Here is a 17,332-nt window from a genome sequence, read left to right on the forward strand (position 1 = left end):
GTTGAATATTGTTAAGGATTATCCCTCTGTTAAATCAAAAAGTCATAGGTTATAAATTGGGTTAAATCCAGTAAATGCTGTTGTTTTACTAAATTGTGGCATTGGAGGTTTCAGTTAAGGTTAAGGTATAACGGAAGTCCTGTTAAGTTTGACCTCTGTTAAGTGAGCCAACTCTGGGATGTTATCATGTGTTGTCATACAGCTGTACTGTGATGTCACAGAAGACTCTGATGTCAAAAATTCAACCTGTGATGTCACAGTCTGTTCTGTGACGTCACATCCAGGTCTGTGATGTCACAGAGCCACCCTCTATGATGTCAGTCTCTGCTCAATGGTCTCACATCATCCTTTATGATGTCACAGTCAGCTCTGTGATGTCATAACCCCATCAGTGATGTCATACAACCATCTCTGTGATGTCATACAGATACCCTGTAATGTCACAGCACATACTTTGACCTCAAAACCAGGTCTATGATGACATACAGCCATGCTATGATGTCACAGCCATCTCTATGATGTCACACAGTCCCCTCTATGATGCTGTAGCTGCTCAGGGACCTCACACAACAAACTCTGTCATGTCACAGCCCCAGCTGTGACCTCACACAGCCCACTCGGAGCTGTCACACAGCCCCTTTCTGACATCACAGCTGCTCTGGGGCTCCAGGACACAGCCACAGAGGTGCTGCTGGGACACAGCCCCCTCTGGCACATCCCGCAGCCCCTGCCAGTGCTGAGCCCCTGGCAGCTCTGTCTGGGCCTGCTCTCTGTGTCCCTGAGCTGCCCTGGCAGGGCCCCAGCCCTGCTGGGCTGTGCTCAGGAGCTGCTCCTGGCCAGAGCTGTCTCCCTGCTGTGGTCTGTTCCTATGGCAACATCTGCCCCATTGTTATGGTCTGTTTCCATGGCAGCCATAACCAGCCCCCTGTTGCTATGCTATTTACATGACAACCATCACAGCCCCTGTTGCTAAGATCAGTCCCTTAGCAGCTCCATGGAGACCCCATGCCAGGGGTGGTTGCCATGGACACCAGCTCAGGCCTGGAGCCAGAGTCCATTGCCATGGCAACCATTTGCAGTCCCATTCCCAGGCTCATGGGATCCCAGAGCCACAGAATTGGCTGAGTTGGGAGGGAGCCATGGGGATCCTCCAGTCCAACTGCTGGCCCTGCACAGGACACCCCAACAATCCCAGCCTGGGCCTGGCAGCGCTGGCCAAACGCTGCTGGAGCTCAGCCAGCCCTGGAGCTGGGAGCCTTCCCTGGGGAGCCTATTCAGTGCCCCAGCAGCCTCGCGGGAAAAACCTTTTCCTCACATCCAGCCTAAACCTGCCCGCCTCAGCTCCAGCCGCTCCCTCCACTCCTGTCCCTGGGCACCAGAGGGAAGAGGTTCCCGCAGCCCCCAGCCAGGGACCCGCTCCCAAGGCTGCTGCCATGGCAACCAGGCCTGGCACCAGCTGGGATGCTCGGTTTCCATGGGCTGGGCTTCAGGAATGGCATTCCTCAATTTCCTGCTCCTGCTGAAACCGTGCTGCTGCTCACTTCCCTCCCACCTCCCATGGAAAGCACAAAAGACAAAGATCCCAGGCTGGGATAAGAACAATTTATTGAGAACAGCAACGAGATAAGGCAAAAACAGGAACAGAAACAATTTTGGTAACAGAAAGGATAAGACAAACCATTCACAGGGAAAACTAAAATACCACCAACTGACTCTTCCTGGCCACGTATTTCCTCCTGCCAAGAAAGGACACCCTTCTCTGGTGAGAGAGAGGGAGTCCTTTTCCTGCCTCTGGCAATGACCTGAGATGGGATTGAATATAATGGACCATGATCACAGTCTCACATTCTTTGATCCCACATCATGACATTGCCATGGGCAGGAAAAGATACATGTATCTTCCCAACATGGATCCCAGGGAACACGGATCACCAGGTCTCTTCCCAGTGTGGATTCTCCATGGGCAGATGAAGCTGCAGAAGTGCACAAAGCTCTTCATGTATTTTGAGGCACTTGCAGGGCTTCCCTTACTGGTGCCTCCGTTGGTGTCTGCCAAAGTTAGACCTGTCTGAGAAGCTCTTCCCACACTGGGTACACTTGTAAGGCCTCTCCCCAGTGTGGATATGTTTGTGGGTATTGAGGTTGGATCTGTGGATGAAGCTCTTCCCACATTCCCCACACTTGTAGGGCCTCTCCCCAGTGTGGATGCGCCGGTGGGTGATGAGGTGGGAGTTTCGCTTGAAGCCCTCCCCACAGTCGGGGCAGCGGAAGGGCCTCTCATCCGTGTGAATCCGCTGGTGCAGGAGGAGATTGGAGCTGGTCTTAAACCACTTCCCACACTCGGGACACTCATAGGGCCTCTCCCCAGTGTGGATGCGCTGGTGGATGACAAGTTGGGACTTGAAGCTGAAGCCCTTCCCACATTCCCCACACTCGTATGCCCATTCTCCAGTGTGGATCATCTGGTGGCGGATCAGGGTTTTCCTCTGGCTGAAGCTCTTCCCACACTCCAAGCACTTGTAGGGCTTCTCCCCATCCTGAAGCTGCTCATGGACCACCAGCTCAGAGCCCTGGCTGGATCTCTGGCCGCCTTCCCGGCACAGGGTGGGTCTTTCCTCCTCAGAGCACCCTGGGATGGGTTTGGAGCCCCTCCTCCTGCGGGATCTCTGGGGATTTCCCTCCCCACTGGATTCCTGCACTGTGGAGCTGCTCAAAACAACCTCTTCCACGAGGTTCTGCCGTGGGGATTTGTCCTCCCTGGTCTCCATCCTCAGCTCCTTGTCTGGGGGAGGAAGGACAAGGAGAGGATGGGATTTGCCTCCGTACCAGAGGGAAGGGGAAGGAGATCCCCCCAGTGCGTCCCCGGCAGGACGGCGTCGGCAGCGGGGTTGTCCTGCAGCCGGGGGCCAGGCTGGGCTGGGAGATGGAGCAGGAGAGAGGGGGAAAGGGGCACTGACTTCCTGCTCACCTGCCTGGATGTTCTGGGGCATCTTCCTCTTCCTTGCAGCCTTCTCATCCATCCAGCCAAAGTTTGGGATGGGGAAATCCTGGTTTGGGAAAAAACAAGGAATGAGCACGTTGAGTTTGAAGGTCCCTCTGTCCAAGTCCCTGTCTAGAAGTCACCGGGAATCTGGGGTGTCTTGATTTAAAAGGAAAGGTGTTTACTAAGGAAAGGAGAAGCCTCCATTGAAATTGATAAAAATGTAAGCAACAGCCCTTTCCAAATTATTATAATCTTGATTTCAAAGTGATCCCAGATAAAAATATAGGAATAACAGTTCTTTACTAAAGAAATTAAAATGAAAATGCAGCAGTACAATAGAAAAAACCCACAAAAAAAACAGCACTCTGAAAGAGTCAGAATACAACCTGATACCCTGTTGGTCAGGGTGCTGGTAGCAGTCTGATTAAATAGTGGCTGCAGTCCTCCTGGAGTGACTGATGTGCTTCTGTTGAAGCAATGATCCCATAGAAGATTGTAGCTTACCTCTGAAGTTCCGGTGCTGTAGATGGGTCTGGTCTCTCCTCTGGGAATCCAGTGGAGAAAGACTGCCTGTGGTGCTTTGATGCTCTGATTATATCCATGCAGGAATGCTTGGCTCCTCCCCCTGGGTGGAGCATCTCACAATGGGATGATGTCATTTTATCATTCCTGCACTGAGACTCAATGGCCCATTAACAGAAGATATCCCCTTGGAGGAAGGATGGGTGGTGGAAGAGATAAAGAACATTGCTCCACCTGGTTTTAACAGCTGGCCCATTAACAGAAGACATCCCCCAGTTATGAGGGATGGCTGATGAAAGAGATAAAGAAAACTGCTCCTCTAGTTTTTAACAGATGTTGACAGAATACATGCTTTTGGTTGAATCTTGCATTGCAACCCAAGACATGGGGTACATAAAAATTTTACACCACCAAAATCTGGCCCTGAAAATGCCTCCCAGGAGTTCTAGTTCCATCTCTGTTCTCTCCCTTTTGGTGTTCAGGCTTTCACCCCTGTCCCAGCTGCTGGGGGTCACACTTGTACTGTGGGTCCCCTGTCCACTCGGTCCCTGACCTCTTCTTGCTGCTGTGAGTGCCAGGAATTTGAAAACTTCCTCCCATTTCCATCTCCCCACTTAGGGATGCAGGGGGTTTTTGGGGTCCCAGGGTCCCTGCTCCCCTTATTCCCTTCTTGGGGTTGCAGGGGGACCAAGGAGACCCCCCCTGCCCCTCTCTATGCAATTGAGGGTCCCACGAATCATGGTGCTCCTCCTCTCTGGGCTCCCCACTTTGGGGTCCTCAGGGACACAGGGCTCTGCTCCTCCAGGCTGCCTCTGCCAGCAGCTGCCACTGGGAACCCCAAATGTCCCCCTAAAGGACATTTTCTTCTCAGCCTTGGTGTTCTTCATTCTCCAACAATCGCCCCCAAAAACCCAACCCAGGAAGCCCCCAGGATATCTGGGCCGGGCTCCCCCTCCCTGGTCACCTGTGGGATAGGGGGGGTTTTGATCCCATGGATGGGGGGGCTGTGAATTCAGGGAGTGAATCCCAGCTTGACTGGGATATGCTGGACCTGAGATCATACTGGGATAACAAGCACCTAACTGGGATTACTAGGAGTGTCTGGGAATGGCTATGGAGATGCTGAGGGCAGCTGGGATATACTGGGCGTGTCTGTGATCATACTGGGGATGACTGAAAACACACTGGGAACAATGGGAACCATGCTGGGGACAACTGGGAACAACTGGGAGTGACTGGGTCTACACTGGGGGCAGCTGGGCATGACTGCAACCTTGCTGGGAGCAGCTGGGATCATCTGGGAAGCGACTGAGACTATACTGGGGCCAACTGGGTGCAACTGGAATCACGCTGGGAGGAACAGGGAGCAACTGGAACCATCCTGAGGGTAACTGGCATCCTACTGGGATCACAGTGGGAGCAGTTGGGCCATACTGGGCAAGACTGGGACCATACTGGCAGCAACTGGGACTGCACTCAGCGTGACTGGGAGTGGCTGGGAGCAACTGGGATCAGGCTGGAAGCACCTGAGGAGTGATTGAGAGCAACTGGAATATACTGGGAGAGACTGAAACCACAGTGCAGGTAAATGGGAACAACTGGAACCACACTGGATAATTCTGGGAGCAGCTGTGCCCATGCTGGGGTCATACTGGGATCCTACTGGAACTAGCTGGGATCATACTGGGAGTGAGTGCAAAGGGGCTGGCTGGGACTGGAACTGTGCTGGAGGTGACTGGGAGCAACTGGGCCTATCCTGGGAATGACAGGGAGTCACTCTGGCCATGACTGGAATCATGCTGGAAGGATATGGGAGTGATTGGAACCATACTGGGGGTGACTGGGTGTAACAGCAAATACTGGAAGTGACTGAGATTGTAGTGGGAGTGACTGGGAGTCACTGGGATGCTTGGCTCCTCCCCCTGGCTGGAGCATCTCACAATGGGATGATGTCATTTTATCAGTCCTGCAGTGAGACTCAATGGCCCATTAACCGAAGATATCTCCCTGCAGGGAGGATGGGTGGTGGAAGAGATAAAGAACACTGCCCCACCTGGTTTTAACAGCTGGCCCATTAACAGAAGATATCCCCCCAGTTATGAGGGATGGCTGATGAAAGAGATAAAGAAAACTGCTCCTCTAGTTTTTAACATGGTGATAGAATACATACTTTTGGTTACATCTTGCATTGCAACCCAAGACATGGGGTCCATAAAAATTGTACACCACCAAAAATTGGCCCTGAAAATGCTTTCCAGAAGTTTTCCATTTCTGTTCTCTCCCTTTTGGTGTTCAGGGTTTCATCCCTGTCCCAGCTGCTGGGGGTCCCGCTTGTACTGTGGGTCCCCTGTCTACTTGGTCCCTGACCTCTTCTGGATGCTGTGAGTGCCAGGAATTTTAAAAGTTCTTCCCATTTCGCTCTCCCCACTTAGGGATGCAGGAAGTTTTTGGGGTCCCAGGGTCCCTGCTCCCCTTATTCCCTTCTTGGGCGTGCAGGGGGACCAAGGAGACCCCCCCTGCCCCTCTCTATTTAATTGATGGTTCCTCGAATCATGGCACTCCCCCTCTCTGGGCTCCCCACTTTGGGGTCCTGGGGGACACAGGGCTCTGCTCCTCCAGGCTGCCTCTGCCAGCAGCTGCCACTGGGAACCCCAAATGTCCCCCTAAAGGACATTTTCTTTTCAGCTTTGGTTTTCTTCATTCTCTAATCATCACCCCCAAAAACCCAACCCAGGGACCCCCCCAGGATATCTGGGCCGGGCTCCCCCTCCCTCGTCACCTGTGGGATGGGGGGGTGATGATCCCACGGGTGGGAGGGGGCTGTGAATTCAGGGAGTGAATCCCAGCTTGACTGGGATATACTGGGCCTGAGATCATACTGGGATAACAAGCACCTAACTGGGATTACTAGGACTGTCTGGGAATGGCTATGGACATGTTGAGAGCAGCTGGGATATACTGGGAGTGTCTGTGATCATACTGGGGATGACTGAAAACACACTGGGAACAATGGGAACCATGCTGGGGACAACTGGGAGCAACTGGGAGTGACAGGGTCTACACTGGGGGCAACTCCAGCTGGGCATGACTGGGACTTTGCAGGGAGCAGCTGGGATCATCTGGGGAGCAACTGAGACTATACTGGGGCCAACTGGGTGCAACTGGAATCACACTGGTAGGAACAGGGAGCAACTGGAACCATCCTGAGGGTAACTGGCATCCTACTGGGATCACAGTGGGAGCAGTTGGGCCATGCTGGGCAAGACTGGGACCATACTGGCAGCAACTGGGACTGCACTCAGCGTGACTGGGAGTGGCTGGGAGCAACTGGGATCAGGCTGGAAACACCTGAGGAGTGATTGAGAGCAACTGGGATATACTGGGAGAGACTGAAGCCACAGTGCAGGTAAATGGGAACAACTGGAACCATGCTGGATAATTGTGGGAGCAGCTGTGCCCATGCTGGGTCATACTGGGATCCTACTGGAACTAGCTGGGATCATACTGGGAGTGACTGCAAAGGGGCTGGCTGGGACTGGAACCATACTGGAGGTGACTGGGAACAACTGGGCCCATCCTGGGAGTGACAGGGAGTCACTCTGGCCATGACTGGCATCATACTGGGAGGGCCTGGGTGTGACTGGAACCATACTAGGGGTGGCTGGGTGCAACAGCTCATACTGGGGGTGACTGAGATTGTAGTGGGAGTGACTGGGATCATTCTGGAAGTGTTTTTCTGTAGATCTTCTGTCTTTCTGGTCTCTTTTTATTCTCCTTCCTATCCTACGTACCTGGAATATTTTTGGATATCTTAATGTTACCCAAAATCTTAAGGGTTAACACTTTTTAGGTTAAATGAGCTAAGTTTGCAAAGTTAAGGCTATGGTAAGAGTTCTTTGTGCAGATGGATGTTGTATTAAACCCTTTGCCATAGTTCCTTGATTGTCTGTATTTCGTCAGTTAAATTTTGTGTCATTTTGACCTCTTAGCTCAGTTGGTCAGAGCATGGTGCCAGTATCACCGAGTTTGTGGGTTCAATCCTTGTGTGGGCCATTATATTAAGAGTTGGACTTGATGGTCCTTGTGGGTCCCTTCCTACCAAGAATATTCTTTGCATCTGTCCATGCTGAGAAGATCTGGTTGTTGTTTCTCCTGTGCACCAAATTCAAGCACAGGAACCTTTGGTTACCACCAGCATTGAAGTGTTCTGGGGTGTTACAGCCCTGCAGGCTCACAGTGGCCTCTTGTTTCCATAAGGCCCCACAGTGTCCCACTGGTCCCTTGGTTCCATGGGCCCAAGAGTGCCACAACAATCCCCTTGGTTCCACAACTTCCCATGGTGTCACACTGGCCCCTTGGTTCCATAAGGATCTGGAGTGTCACACAGGTTTATGGCATTTGTCCTTGCTGCCCCTCACATCCCACTGCCCCACAAAGAGCCCCGAGCCACCCATGAGGGACAGGCCCAGCCTGGGCCAGGCCTGGGCTCAGGGCTTGGCCTTTCTGCTTCCTCCAACCCAGCCAGGGCTGGCTCAGCATTGCAGTTCCCTGCTCAGAGCCTTTGGCTCCCGGCAATCCTGGCCTCCAGGATCTGCTCTCACCAGTCCCTGGGGAGCCTTGGGCAGTCCCTGCCCTCAGTGGTGCTGATTGAAGCTCCAAGGGACTTGGAGTTTTGCTTCTGACTCCTTGAGCATCTTCTTCAGTCTGAAGGAGGGACAAAGGAGGATCAGGGAAAGGAGAAGGAAGCATGAGGTCAAGCACTCCCTGAATTCACAGCCCCCCCCACCTCTGGGGTCATCACCCCCCATCCCACAGGTGACCGGGGAGGGGGAGCTCAGCCCAGATATCCTGGGGGGGTCCTTCTTGTGTTGTGCTTTTTGGGTGGGGATGTTTGGAGAATGAAGAACTTCAAAGCTGAGTGGAAAGTGCCCCTTGGAGGGATACTGGCGGGTCCCAGCATCCCTAAGTGGGGAGATGGAAACAGGGGGAACTTTTTTGATTCCTGGCACGCCCAGCAGCCTGAAGAGCTCAAGGACTGAGCAGACAGGGGACCCAAAGTACAAGTATGACCCCCGGCAGCTGGGACAAAGAGGAACCCCTAAACACCAAAGGAGTGAGACCAGAGATGAGGAAATCCTGGAAGGCATTTTCAGGGCTGAATCTTGGTGTTTGGGGGGTTCATATGGACTCCATGTCTTGGGTTGCAATGCAAGATGTAACCAAAAGTATGTATTCTATCACCATTTGTTAAAACCTGGTACAGCAATTTTCATTATCTTCTCCATGACCCATCCCTCATAACTGGGGGATATCTTCTGTTAATGGGCCAGCTGTTAAAACCAGGTGGGGCAGTGCTCTTTATCTCTTCCACCACCCATCCTTCCTCCAGGGGGATATCTTCTGTTAATGGGCCATTGAGTCTCACTGCAGGACTGATAAAATGACATCATCCCATTGTGAGATGCTCCACCCAGGGGGAGGAGCCAAGTATTCCTGACTGGATATAATCTGAGAATCTAAACTCCACAGGCAGTCTTTCTCCACTGGATTCCCAGAGGAGAGACCAGACCCATCTACAGCACCGGAACTTCAGAGGTAAGCTACAATCTCCTATGGGATCATTGCTTCAACAGAACCACATCAGTCACTCCAGGAGGACTGCAACCACCATTTAATCAGACTGCTTCCAACACTCTGACCAATGGGCTGTAAGGTTCTGACTTTGTTGGTGGGTTGTTTTGTTGTTGTTGTTGTTGGTTTTTTTCTTTTATACTGCTGCATTTTCATTTTCCTTCTTTAGTAAAGAACTTACATTCCTTTTCCCATAACGTTACCTGAGAGCACTTTGGTTTCAAGATTATAATAATTCGGAGGGCATGGGATGCTTACATTTTTATCCATTTCAGTGGTGATTTCTGCCTTCCTTAGCAAACACCTTTCAAACCAAGACACCTCAAATGCCCAGGTGACTTCTAGAGATGGGCTTGGTAAAAGGAACCATCAAACTCATTGTGCTCATTCCTTGTATTTTTTCCCAAACCAGGATTTCCCAATCCCAAACCTTGGCGAGATGGAGAAGCAGGCTGTGAAGAAGATGAAGATCTCCAATGACACCCAGGCAGGTGAGGAGGAAGTCAGTGCCCCTTTCCCCCTCTCTCCTGCTCCATCTCCCAGCCCAGCCTGGCCCCCGGCTGCAGGACAACCCCGCTGCCGACGCCGTCCTGCCGGGGACGCACTGGGGGGATCTCCTTCCCCTTCCCTCTGGCACGGAGGCAAATCCCATCCTCTCCTTGTCCTTGCTCCCCCAGACAAGGAGCTGAGGATGGAGACCAGGGAGGACAAATCCCCATGGCAGAAACTCGTGGAAGAGTCAATTTTGAGTAGCTCCACAGTGCAGGAATCCAGCAGGGAGGAAAATCCCCAGAGATCCCACAGGAGGAGGGGCTCCAAACCCATCCCAGGGTGCTCTGAGGAGGAAAGACCCACCCTGTGCCGGGAAGGCGGCCGGAGATCCAGCCGGGGCTCTGAGCTGGTGGTCCATGAGCAGCTTCAGGATGGGGAGAAGCCCTACAAGTGCTTGGAGTGTGGGAAGAGCTTCAGACAGAGGAAAACCCTGATCTGCCACCAGATGATCCACACTGGGGAATGGGCCTATGAGTGTGGGGAATGTGGGAAGGGCTTCAGCAGGAGCTCCCACCTCATCATCCACCAGCGCATCCACACTGGGGAGAGGCCCTATGAGTGTTCTGAGTGTGGAATGAGGTTTCACAGCAGCTCCAATCTTGTCCTGCACCAGCGAATTCACACGGATGAGAGGCCCTTCCGCTGCCCTGACTGTGGGGAGGGCTTCAAGCAAAACTCCCACCTCATCAGGCACCAGCGCATCCACACTGGGGAGAGGCCTTACAAGTGTACCCAGTGTGGGAAGAGCTTCTCAGACAGGTCTAACTTTGGCAGACACCAACGGAGGCACTGGTAAGGGAAGCCCTACAAGTGCCTCAAAATACAGGAAGAGCTTTGTGCACTGCTCCGGTTTCATTCGCCCATGGAGAATCCACACTGGGAAGAGACCTGGTGATCCATGTTCCCTGGGATCCATGCTGGGAACACACCTGTACCTTTTCCTGCCCATGGCAATGTCATGATGTGGTATCAAAGAATGTGAGACTGTGATCATAGTCCATTATATTCAATCCCATCTCAGGTCATTGCCAGGGGCAGGAAAAGGACTCCCTCTCTCTCACCAGAGAAGGGTGTCCTTTCTTGGCAGGAGGAAATACGTGGCCAGGAAGAGTCAGTTGGTGGTATTTTAGTTTTCCCTGTGAATGGTTTGTCTTATCCTTTCTGTTACCAAAATTGTTTCTGTGTCTGTTTGTTCCTTATCTCGTTGCTGTTCTCAATAAATTGTTCTTATCCCACCCTGGGATCTTTGCCTTTTGTGCTTTCCATGGGAGGTGGGAGGGAAGCGAGCAGCAGCACGGTTTCAGCAGGAGCAGGAAATTGGGGAATGCCATTCCTGAAGCCCAGCCCATGGAAACCGAGCATCCCAGCTGGTGCCAGGCCTGGTTGCCATGGCAGCAGCCTTGGGAGCGGGTCCCTGGCTGGGGGCTGCGGGAACCTCTTCCCTCTGGTGCCCAGGGACAGGAGTGGAGGGAGCGGCTGGAGCGGAGGCGGGCAGGTTTAGGCTGGATGTGAGGAAAAGGTTTTTCCCGCGAGGCTGCTGGGGCACTGAACAGGCTCCCCAGGGAAGGCTCCCAGCTCCAGGGCTGGCTGAGCTCCAGCAGCGTTTGGCCAGCGCTGCCAGGCCCAGGCTGGGATTGTTGGGGTGTCCTGTGCAGGGCCAGCAGTTGGACTGGAGGATCCCCATGGCTCCCTCCCAACTCAGCCAATTCTGTGGCTCTGGGATCCCATGAGCCTGGGGATGGGACTGTAAATGGTTGCCATGGCAATGGGCTCTGGCTCCAGGTCTGAGCTGGTGTCCATGGCAACCACCCCTGGCATGGGGTCTCCATGGAGCTGCTAAGGGACTGATCTTAGCAACAGGGGCTGTGATGGTTGTCATGTAAATAGCATAGCAACAGGGGACTGGTTATGGTTACCATGGAATCAGACCATAACAATGGGGCAGATGTTGCCATGGGAACAGACCATAGCAACAGGGAGACAGCTCTGGCCAGGAGCAGCTCCTGAGCACTGCCCAGCAGGGCTGGGGCCCTGCCAGGGCAGCTCAGGGACACAGAGAGCAGGCCCAGACAGAGCTGCCAGGGGCTCAGCACTGGCAGGGGCTGTGGGATGTGCCAGAGGGGGCTGTGTCCCAGCAGCACCTCTGTGGCTGTGTCCTGGAGCCCCAGAGCAGCTGTGATGTCAGAAAGGGGCTGTGTGACAGCTCCGAGTGGGTTGTGTGAGGTCACAGAGGGGGCTGTGACATCCCAGAGTTTGTTGTGTGAGGTCACTGAGCAGCTACAGCATCATAGAGGGGACTGTGTGACATCATAGAGATGGCTGTGACATCATAGCATGGCTGTATGTCATCATCGACCTGGTTTTGAGGTCAAAGTATGTGCTGTGACATTACAGGGTATCTGTATGACATCACAGAGATGGTTGTATGACATCACTGATGGGGTTATGACATCACAGCGCTGGCTGTGACATCATAAAGGATGATGTGAGACCATTGAGCAGACTGACATCATAGAGGGTGACATCACAGACCAGGATATGACATCACAGAACAGACTGTGACATCACAGGTTGAATTTTTGACATCACAGTCTTCTGTGACATCATAGTATATGGATGCTAGCTTTGGAACAAGCTGCAGGGAGCTGCAGAAATTACAGGCCGCATGGCTCCTCGGGCTGCCTGAGAAAATAGCCTGGGAAAAATATGAGAAGGAATTAAAACAATTCTCAGGGACGCTAAACAGCCTTGCAGGTGTTGTTTTGCAGTCTTGTTTTCCCTTGCAGGAGAAGGTCAGGGGGGTAGAGTGCCCCTGACCAATGATGGTGATGTAGCACTTTGCTAACCAATAAGAGTTTCCTTTCTGTACCTTCCACGTACCAGTCTATAAGAAAAGCCTGAAGCAATAAACCAGAGAATTCTCGTGTTGAAACTCCCTTGAGAGTTTATGTCGTTCTTTCTAGCCGTTCCCAATCGGAATGACAACAGTACAGCTGTATGACAACACATGACAACATCCCAGAGTTGGCTCACTTAACAGAGCACAAACTTAACAGGACTTCAGTTATACCTTAACCTTAACTGAAACCTCAAATGTCACAATTTAGCAAAACAACAGCATTTACTGTATTTAACCCATCTTACAACCTATGACTAAGCAAATTAGCAGAGGAATAATACTAAACAGTATTTAAATTAGCTTATAATTTATATTAAACATAACAATGGAGCAAAAGAAGAACACTAGGCAGCATTGAACTTAGCTTTTACCTCATGACTTACCCTCACTCACAGGCCTGACTGACTCAGATCTCCAAGGCACTCCAGCCCCTCCCAGAGCAGCATTTCTGCCACATTTGCCAGGGCACAGCACTGGCGTGTGCACACAGACACAAAGAGGCAGTGCAAGGCAGCTGTGAGAAATTCCCCTGCAGGGCAGGGAAATGCTCCCTGCCGATGCTTTGGCATCTCCCCAGCGGGCCAAGGGCTGAGCCTGGAGGAGTGGGGGGATCGGCCCAGGCTCCGTCCTTGTTCGGGGATGCCCCGAGTGCAGCAAACGGGAGAGTTCCCGGCTCACAGAGGCCCCACTCCGAGGGAGGTGGCTGGCCCAGGAGAGCTGCAAGGGGCTCCTTTTGGAGCGCTGTTTGTAGGGCCCCAAGAGAGGGGCTTCAGGCACAGCAATGTTTCATCCTGGCCGCACTTGGCATCAACAGCTTTCTTTGCAAGGCTGAGAACAGGGATGCTGTGCCACGCAGGGAACAGGAACAGTTCCCAGGGCTGCTCCTGAAGCAAGCAGGAGCTGCTTGGGCAGCAGCAGTGCCTGGGAGCAGACAGTGTTTCTGATGAGCTGCAGAGGAGCTGAGCCCAGGGGCTGTTGGCCAAGGCCCAGGCCCAAGGAGCATTTCTCAGCTGGCAGGGCGGCCTGAGAAGGGGAGGGGGGAATGCACCAGCACAGGGCCCCATGGAACCAAGGGACCATTGTGACACTGTGGGGCACCATGAAATAAACAAAGCATTGTGACTCTGTGAGGCCTCATGGAACCAGTGAGACCATTGTGGTCCCCACAGAACCAAGAGGACCATTGGGATACTGTGGGGCCTCGTGAAACCAAGAGGCCTTTGTGACACTGCAGGGCTGCATGGAACCAAAGGTCCAGGGTGACACTGTGGAGCCACAGGAGACCTTTGTGACACTGCAAACCGCCAAGGTCCATTGTGACATTTCAGGCCTCATGGAACAGAGGAGTCATTGAGGGGCCTGTGGGACCACAGAGACCATTGTGACACTGCAAGGCCTCATGGAATCGCTGGGATCATTGTGACACTGCAGGGCCTGATGGATCCTGAGGCCATTGTGACACTGTGGTACTCCATGGAATCGAGGGTCCACTGTGACACTGCAGGTCTTCTTATAATCAGTGCTCCACTATGACACTGCTGGATCCCATGGAATCACAGCACCATTGTGACACTGAAGGGCCCCATGGAAGTAAGGGTCCATTGTGACTCTATGGGGCTTCATAAAATCAAGGGAACATAGAACAGCTCTGGCTGGTTTGGACTCTCAGGGGCCTCCTGACTGGTCCAACTGACCTTGACATGTTGAGGGTCTCTTCTCATCTGCTATTAAAACACTAAATTCACTAAGGTACTGTGAATTCCTTCCTACAGGAAAAAACTGTCCTGCTTCTCCAAGCATCCATGGCCAAAATTTTGATTCCACCTCCAACATTCCAATGACTGCTATATCCAAAGACTGCTCCCAGACAAAATCTGCCATTACTGACAAATTGGGCTGGCCTTGGCCTCCTGATGTCCAGCTCTCACCTGCTTTCCAAACCCTGTGCCTCTTTCCTTCCTATGGAAAAGAATTGTCCTTCTCAGCCAGGTGCCCATGACCAAAATTGGAATTCCACCTCCAGCTTTGCCTGTTGTGAGAGACTGGAGGAGAGACTGTTGTGAGAGACTGGAGAAGATTGTTGGCTGGAAACATTTTGTGTTTCAAAGGGGAGGAAGGGTCAGGTCCAGCCTTGTCCTGCCCTGTAACCCCAGCACTGCACTGCCCTGGAACCCCAACCCCCCCAGAGCCTCTATCCCAGCCCTGCAGTGTCTGCCAGTCCCTGGCACACCAAAGGCAATGCTCCTCACCCACCTCTGGAGCCCCCAGACCAGCTCCTGAGTGACCAAATATGGATGCTAAATCTGAACCAGAGTGCCTGTAGTTATTACAGGCCACATAGCTCTCAGGCCTGATTGAAGGCTAGCCTGAGAAATTAATGAGAAGGAATTAAAACAATTCTCAGAGATACTAAACAGCCTTGCAGGTGTTGTTTTGCAGCTTGTTCTTTCTCCTTGCAGGAGAGAGTCAGGGGGGGCAAAGTGCCCCTGACCAATGATGGTGATGTAGTACTTTGTTAACCAATAAGAGTTTCTTTTCTGTACTTTCCACGTATCTGTCTATAAGACAGAGCTGAAGCAATAAACTAAGGATTTCTCCTGTTGTGACTCCCTTGAGAGTCCATTGTCGTTCTTTAAAGCCGTTCCCAATCGGAACGACATTTGGTGACCCCGACGTGATGTGAACCGACCCCTGAGGTCCGGTAACCCGACATAAACTGCAGCCGACCCCCGAGGTCAGAAAGCAACCGACGTGACTTCTGCTAATCCCCTGAGGGTAAGCAGCGAGCGGGAAAAAGCCAGCCCTTCCCCCTAGAGGGGTAAGTGGAATTCTCCCGAGCTTTCCAAGAAGAAGCTGGTTCTGGAAACCAACGGGATAGTGGAACCTGCCGGTGAGTGAGTTTGGAACGGCTCGTCTTGGCGAAGCAGAGCTCAAAATTCCCGGGTCTGAGCCGTTAGCGTGTGCATAATTGCATTCGCGGAGCCGCCAAGATAAAGTCCTCATAATGAAGGACTGTACTTCAGCTGATGAACAGCTTGCCTACCTTGCATGCAGGATGCCCTGCCCCGCATGGGACTCAGTGTTTCTGAAGATGCCATGCATGCTTTATTTCAGTGGGTGAAAGAGCAAGGTTTTGTTATAACTATGGACAATGCTTTTGATATCGAACTTTGGCTGTCGATAGAGAACCATTTATGGTCAGAATTCATTAACGGAGATATCAGCGTGTGTAGCCTAGCAGCCACTTGGGGAGTGCTTTTTAAAGCGCTGAAACGGAGCCAGTCTGAGGACAGTGAAACCGGGAGGAGAAACTTTGATGCCGAAAGTTCCTCCGTTGTACAAGATAAGGGACCGAGAGATGAAACCGTGGATGAGCTGCATAGTGCTCTTTTAGCTCTGCCCAGACCCTCAGAGGACTTTAGCGGCGAGCGAGAGCAATCTGCGGCCCAGAGATCTCCCTCTCCAGAGAGGTTTGAGCGGCCGCCATCCGCGGAGCTAGGCGTGCGGGCTTTGCCAACGGGAAAGCGGCAGAGAAGCAGAGACTGCCCACCTCCGCCCGTGCCACCCGCAGAGCCTCTGCCGGCGCCAAAAGCGCCACCGCCGGCCGCCGCAGAACCTCATTTCTCCAGCCCCTCCGCGCTGTCCGAGCTTCTTACGCAGACATCCCCGCTGCGGCCTGTCAGCGCGGCGGGGGAGGGGGAGAGAGTCAGCGCTCAACTCCCCCGCGCCCGGCGCGCGGGCCGCCGCCGCCGAGGAGTCCAAGCGCAGCTCTGAAACACGGCGGGCCACCGCCGCCGAGGGGGGGAGGGGCCCGCCCAAACAGACCCCCCGTGTACCAACGCGGCGGGGCGCACACCTCCCCCCGGCAGAGCGAGGGGGACCGGCGGCTTCGCTCGCCCGGCGCGTGCGCGAACCAATCCCCCCGGTACCAACGCGGCGGGGCGCGCGGCTTCCCCCGGCAGAGGAGCGGCGGGGGGGGAGGGGAAACAGCAACCGCGTTCCCCCTGCGCCTGCCCGCCACCGCCGGCCGCGAAAACCCTGAAAAACCCGAACTCAAGCCCAAATCTGGGGCCGGGGCCAGGCCCGTGGCAGGCATCGCCTCCCCCGCGCGTCCGAAGCACCGGCGAGAAAGCAGCGGGGGGGTGCCGGCGAACCTCACTCGCCCCGTGTGTGCGCGGGAGGCGCTAGCCCTGCACCCACTGCGCTCCCCCCGCGCTCCAGCGCGGAGGCGCGGGAGGGAGAGAGAGCGCTTGTCGTGCTGCGCTCCCGATCTGAACTCTAGCAGCGGCCCCCCCGCACCCATAAAGGTGGCGGGGGGAGAAAAAGACAGCGGCAAGCCACTCTGTCGGGTCCTTCCACATCAACCTGAAGAAATACCTCAACAAGCCCTCCAGCGACCTGAGCCAAACTAAAGTCCTGCAACCCCTGCGGGACCCAAATTTACTCACTCAGTTTGTATCTTTTAAGTTTTGTGTTTACAGAACTGACAAGTTTTGTGTTTACAGAACTGACAACCAGCCGTGAAGAGATGGTAACTTCAAATTCCCTGAACCTTCCTGAAATTCATGAACTACTGTTCAAACCCGACGAACAATAACAAAAACAACCATAAAAACTTTATAAATCCCTCAAAAATCCCTCAATTGTATTTGAAAAAAAAAAAATAAAAAAAAAAAGCGGGATAAGAAGAGGGGATCAAAGCAGCATAAATTGCATTGTGCATTGTTTTTATCACTTTGGTGTTC

The 17,332-nt window shown here is 53.2% G+C and overlaps 1 protein-coding gene across 1 annotated transcript in view; it reads left to right on the top strand.

Annotated features, from left to right (window-relative positions):
* LOC147647258 (uncharacterized) overlaps positions 1-17,332 on the top strand; it is a 387,407-nt gene that overhangs the window by 14,736 nt on the left and 355,339 nt on the right. Inside the window, exon 3 of the mRNA XM_086872454.1 lies at positions 10,169-10,447. Within this exon, the coding sequence (XP_086728580.1) occupies positions 10,169-10,447 (279 nt within the window). The remainder of the gene's footprint in view (positions 1-10,168; positions 10,448-17,332) is intronic.

This window comes from Cyanistes caeruleus, unplaced genomic scaffold, assembly GCF_971803275.1.
Source record: "Cyanistes caeruleus unplaced genomic scaffold, bCyaCae1.hap1.1 HAP1_SCAFFOLD_65, whole genome shotgun sequence".
In the NCBI taxonomy this organism is placed as follows: Eukaryota; Metazoa; Chordata; class Aves; order Passeriformes; family Paridae; genus Cyanistes; species Cyanistes caeruleus.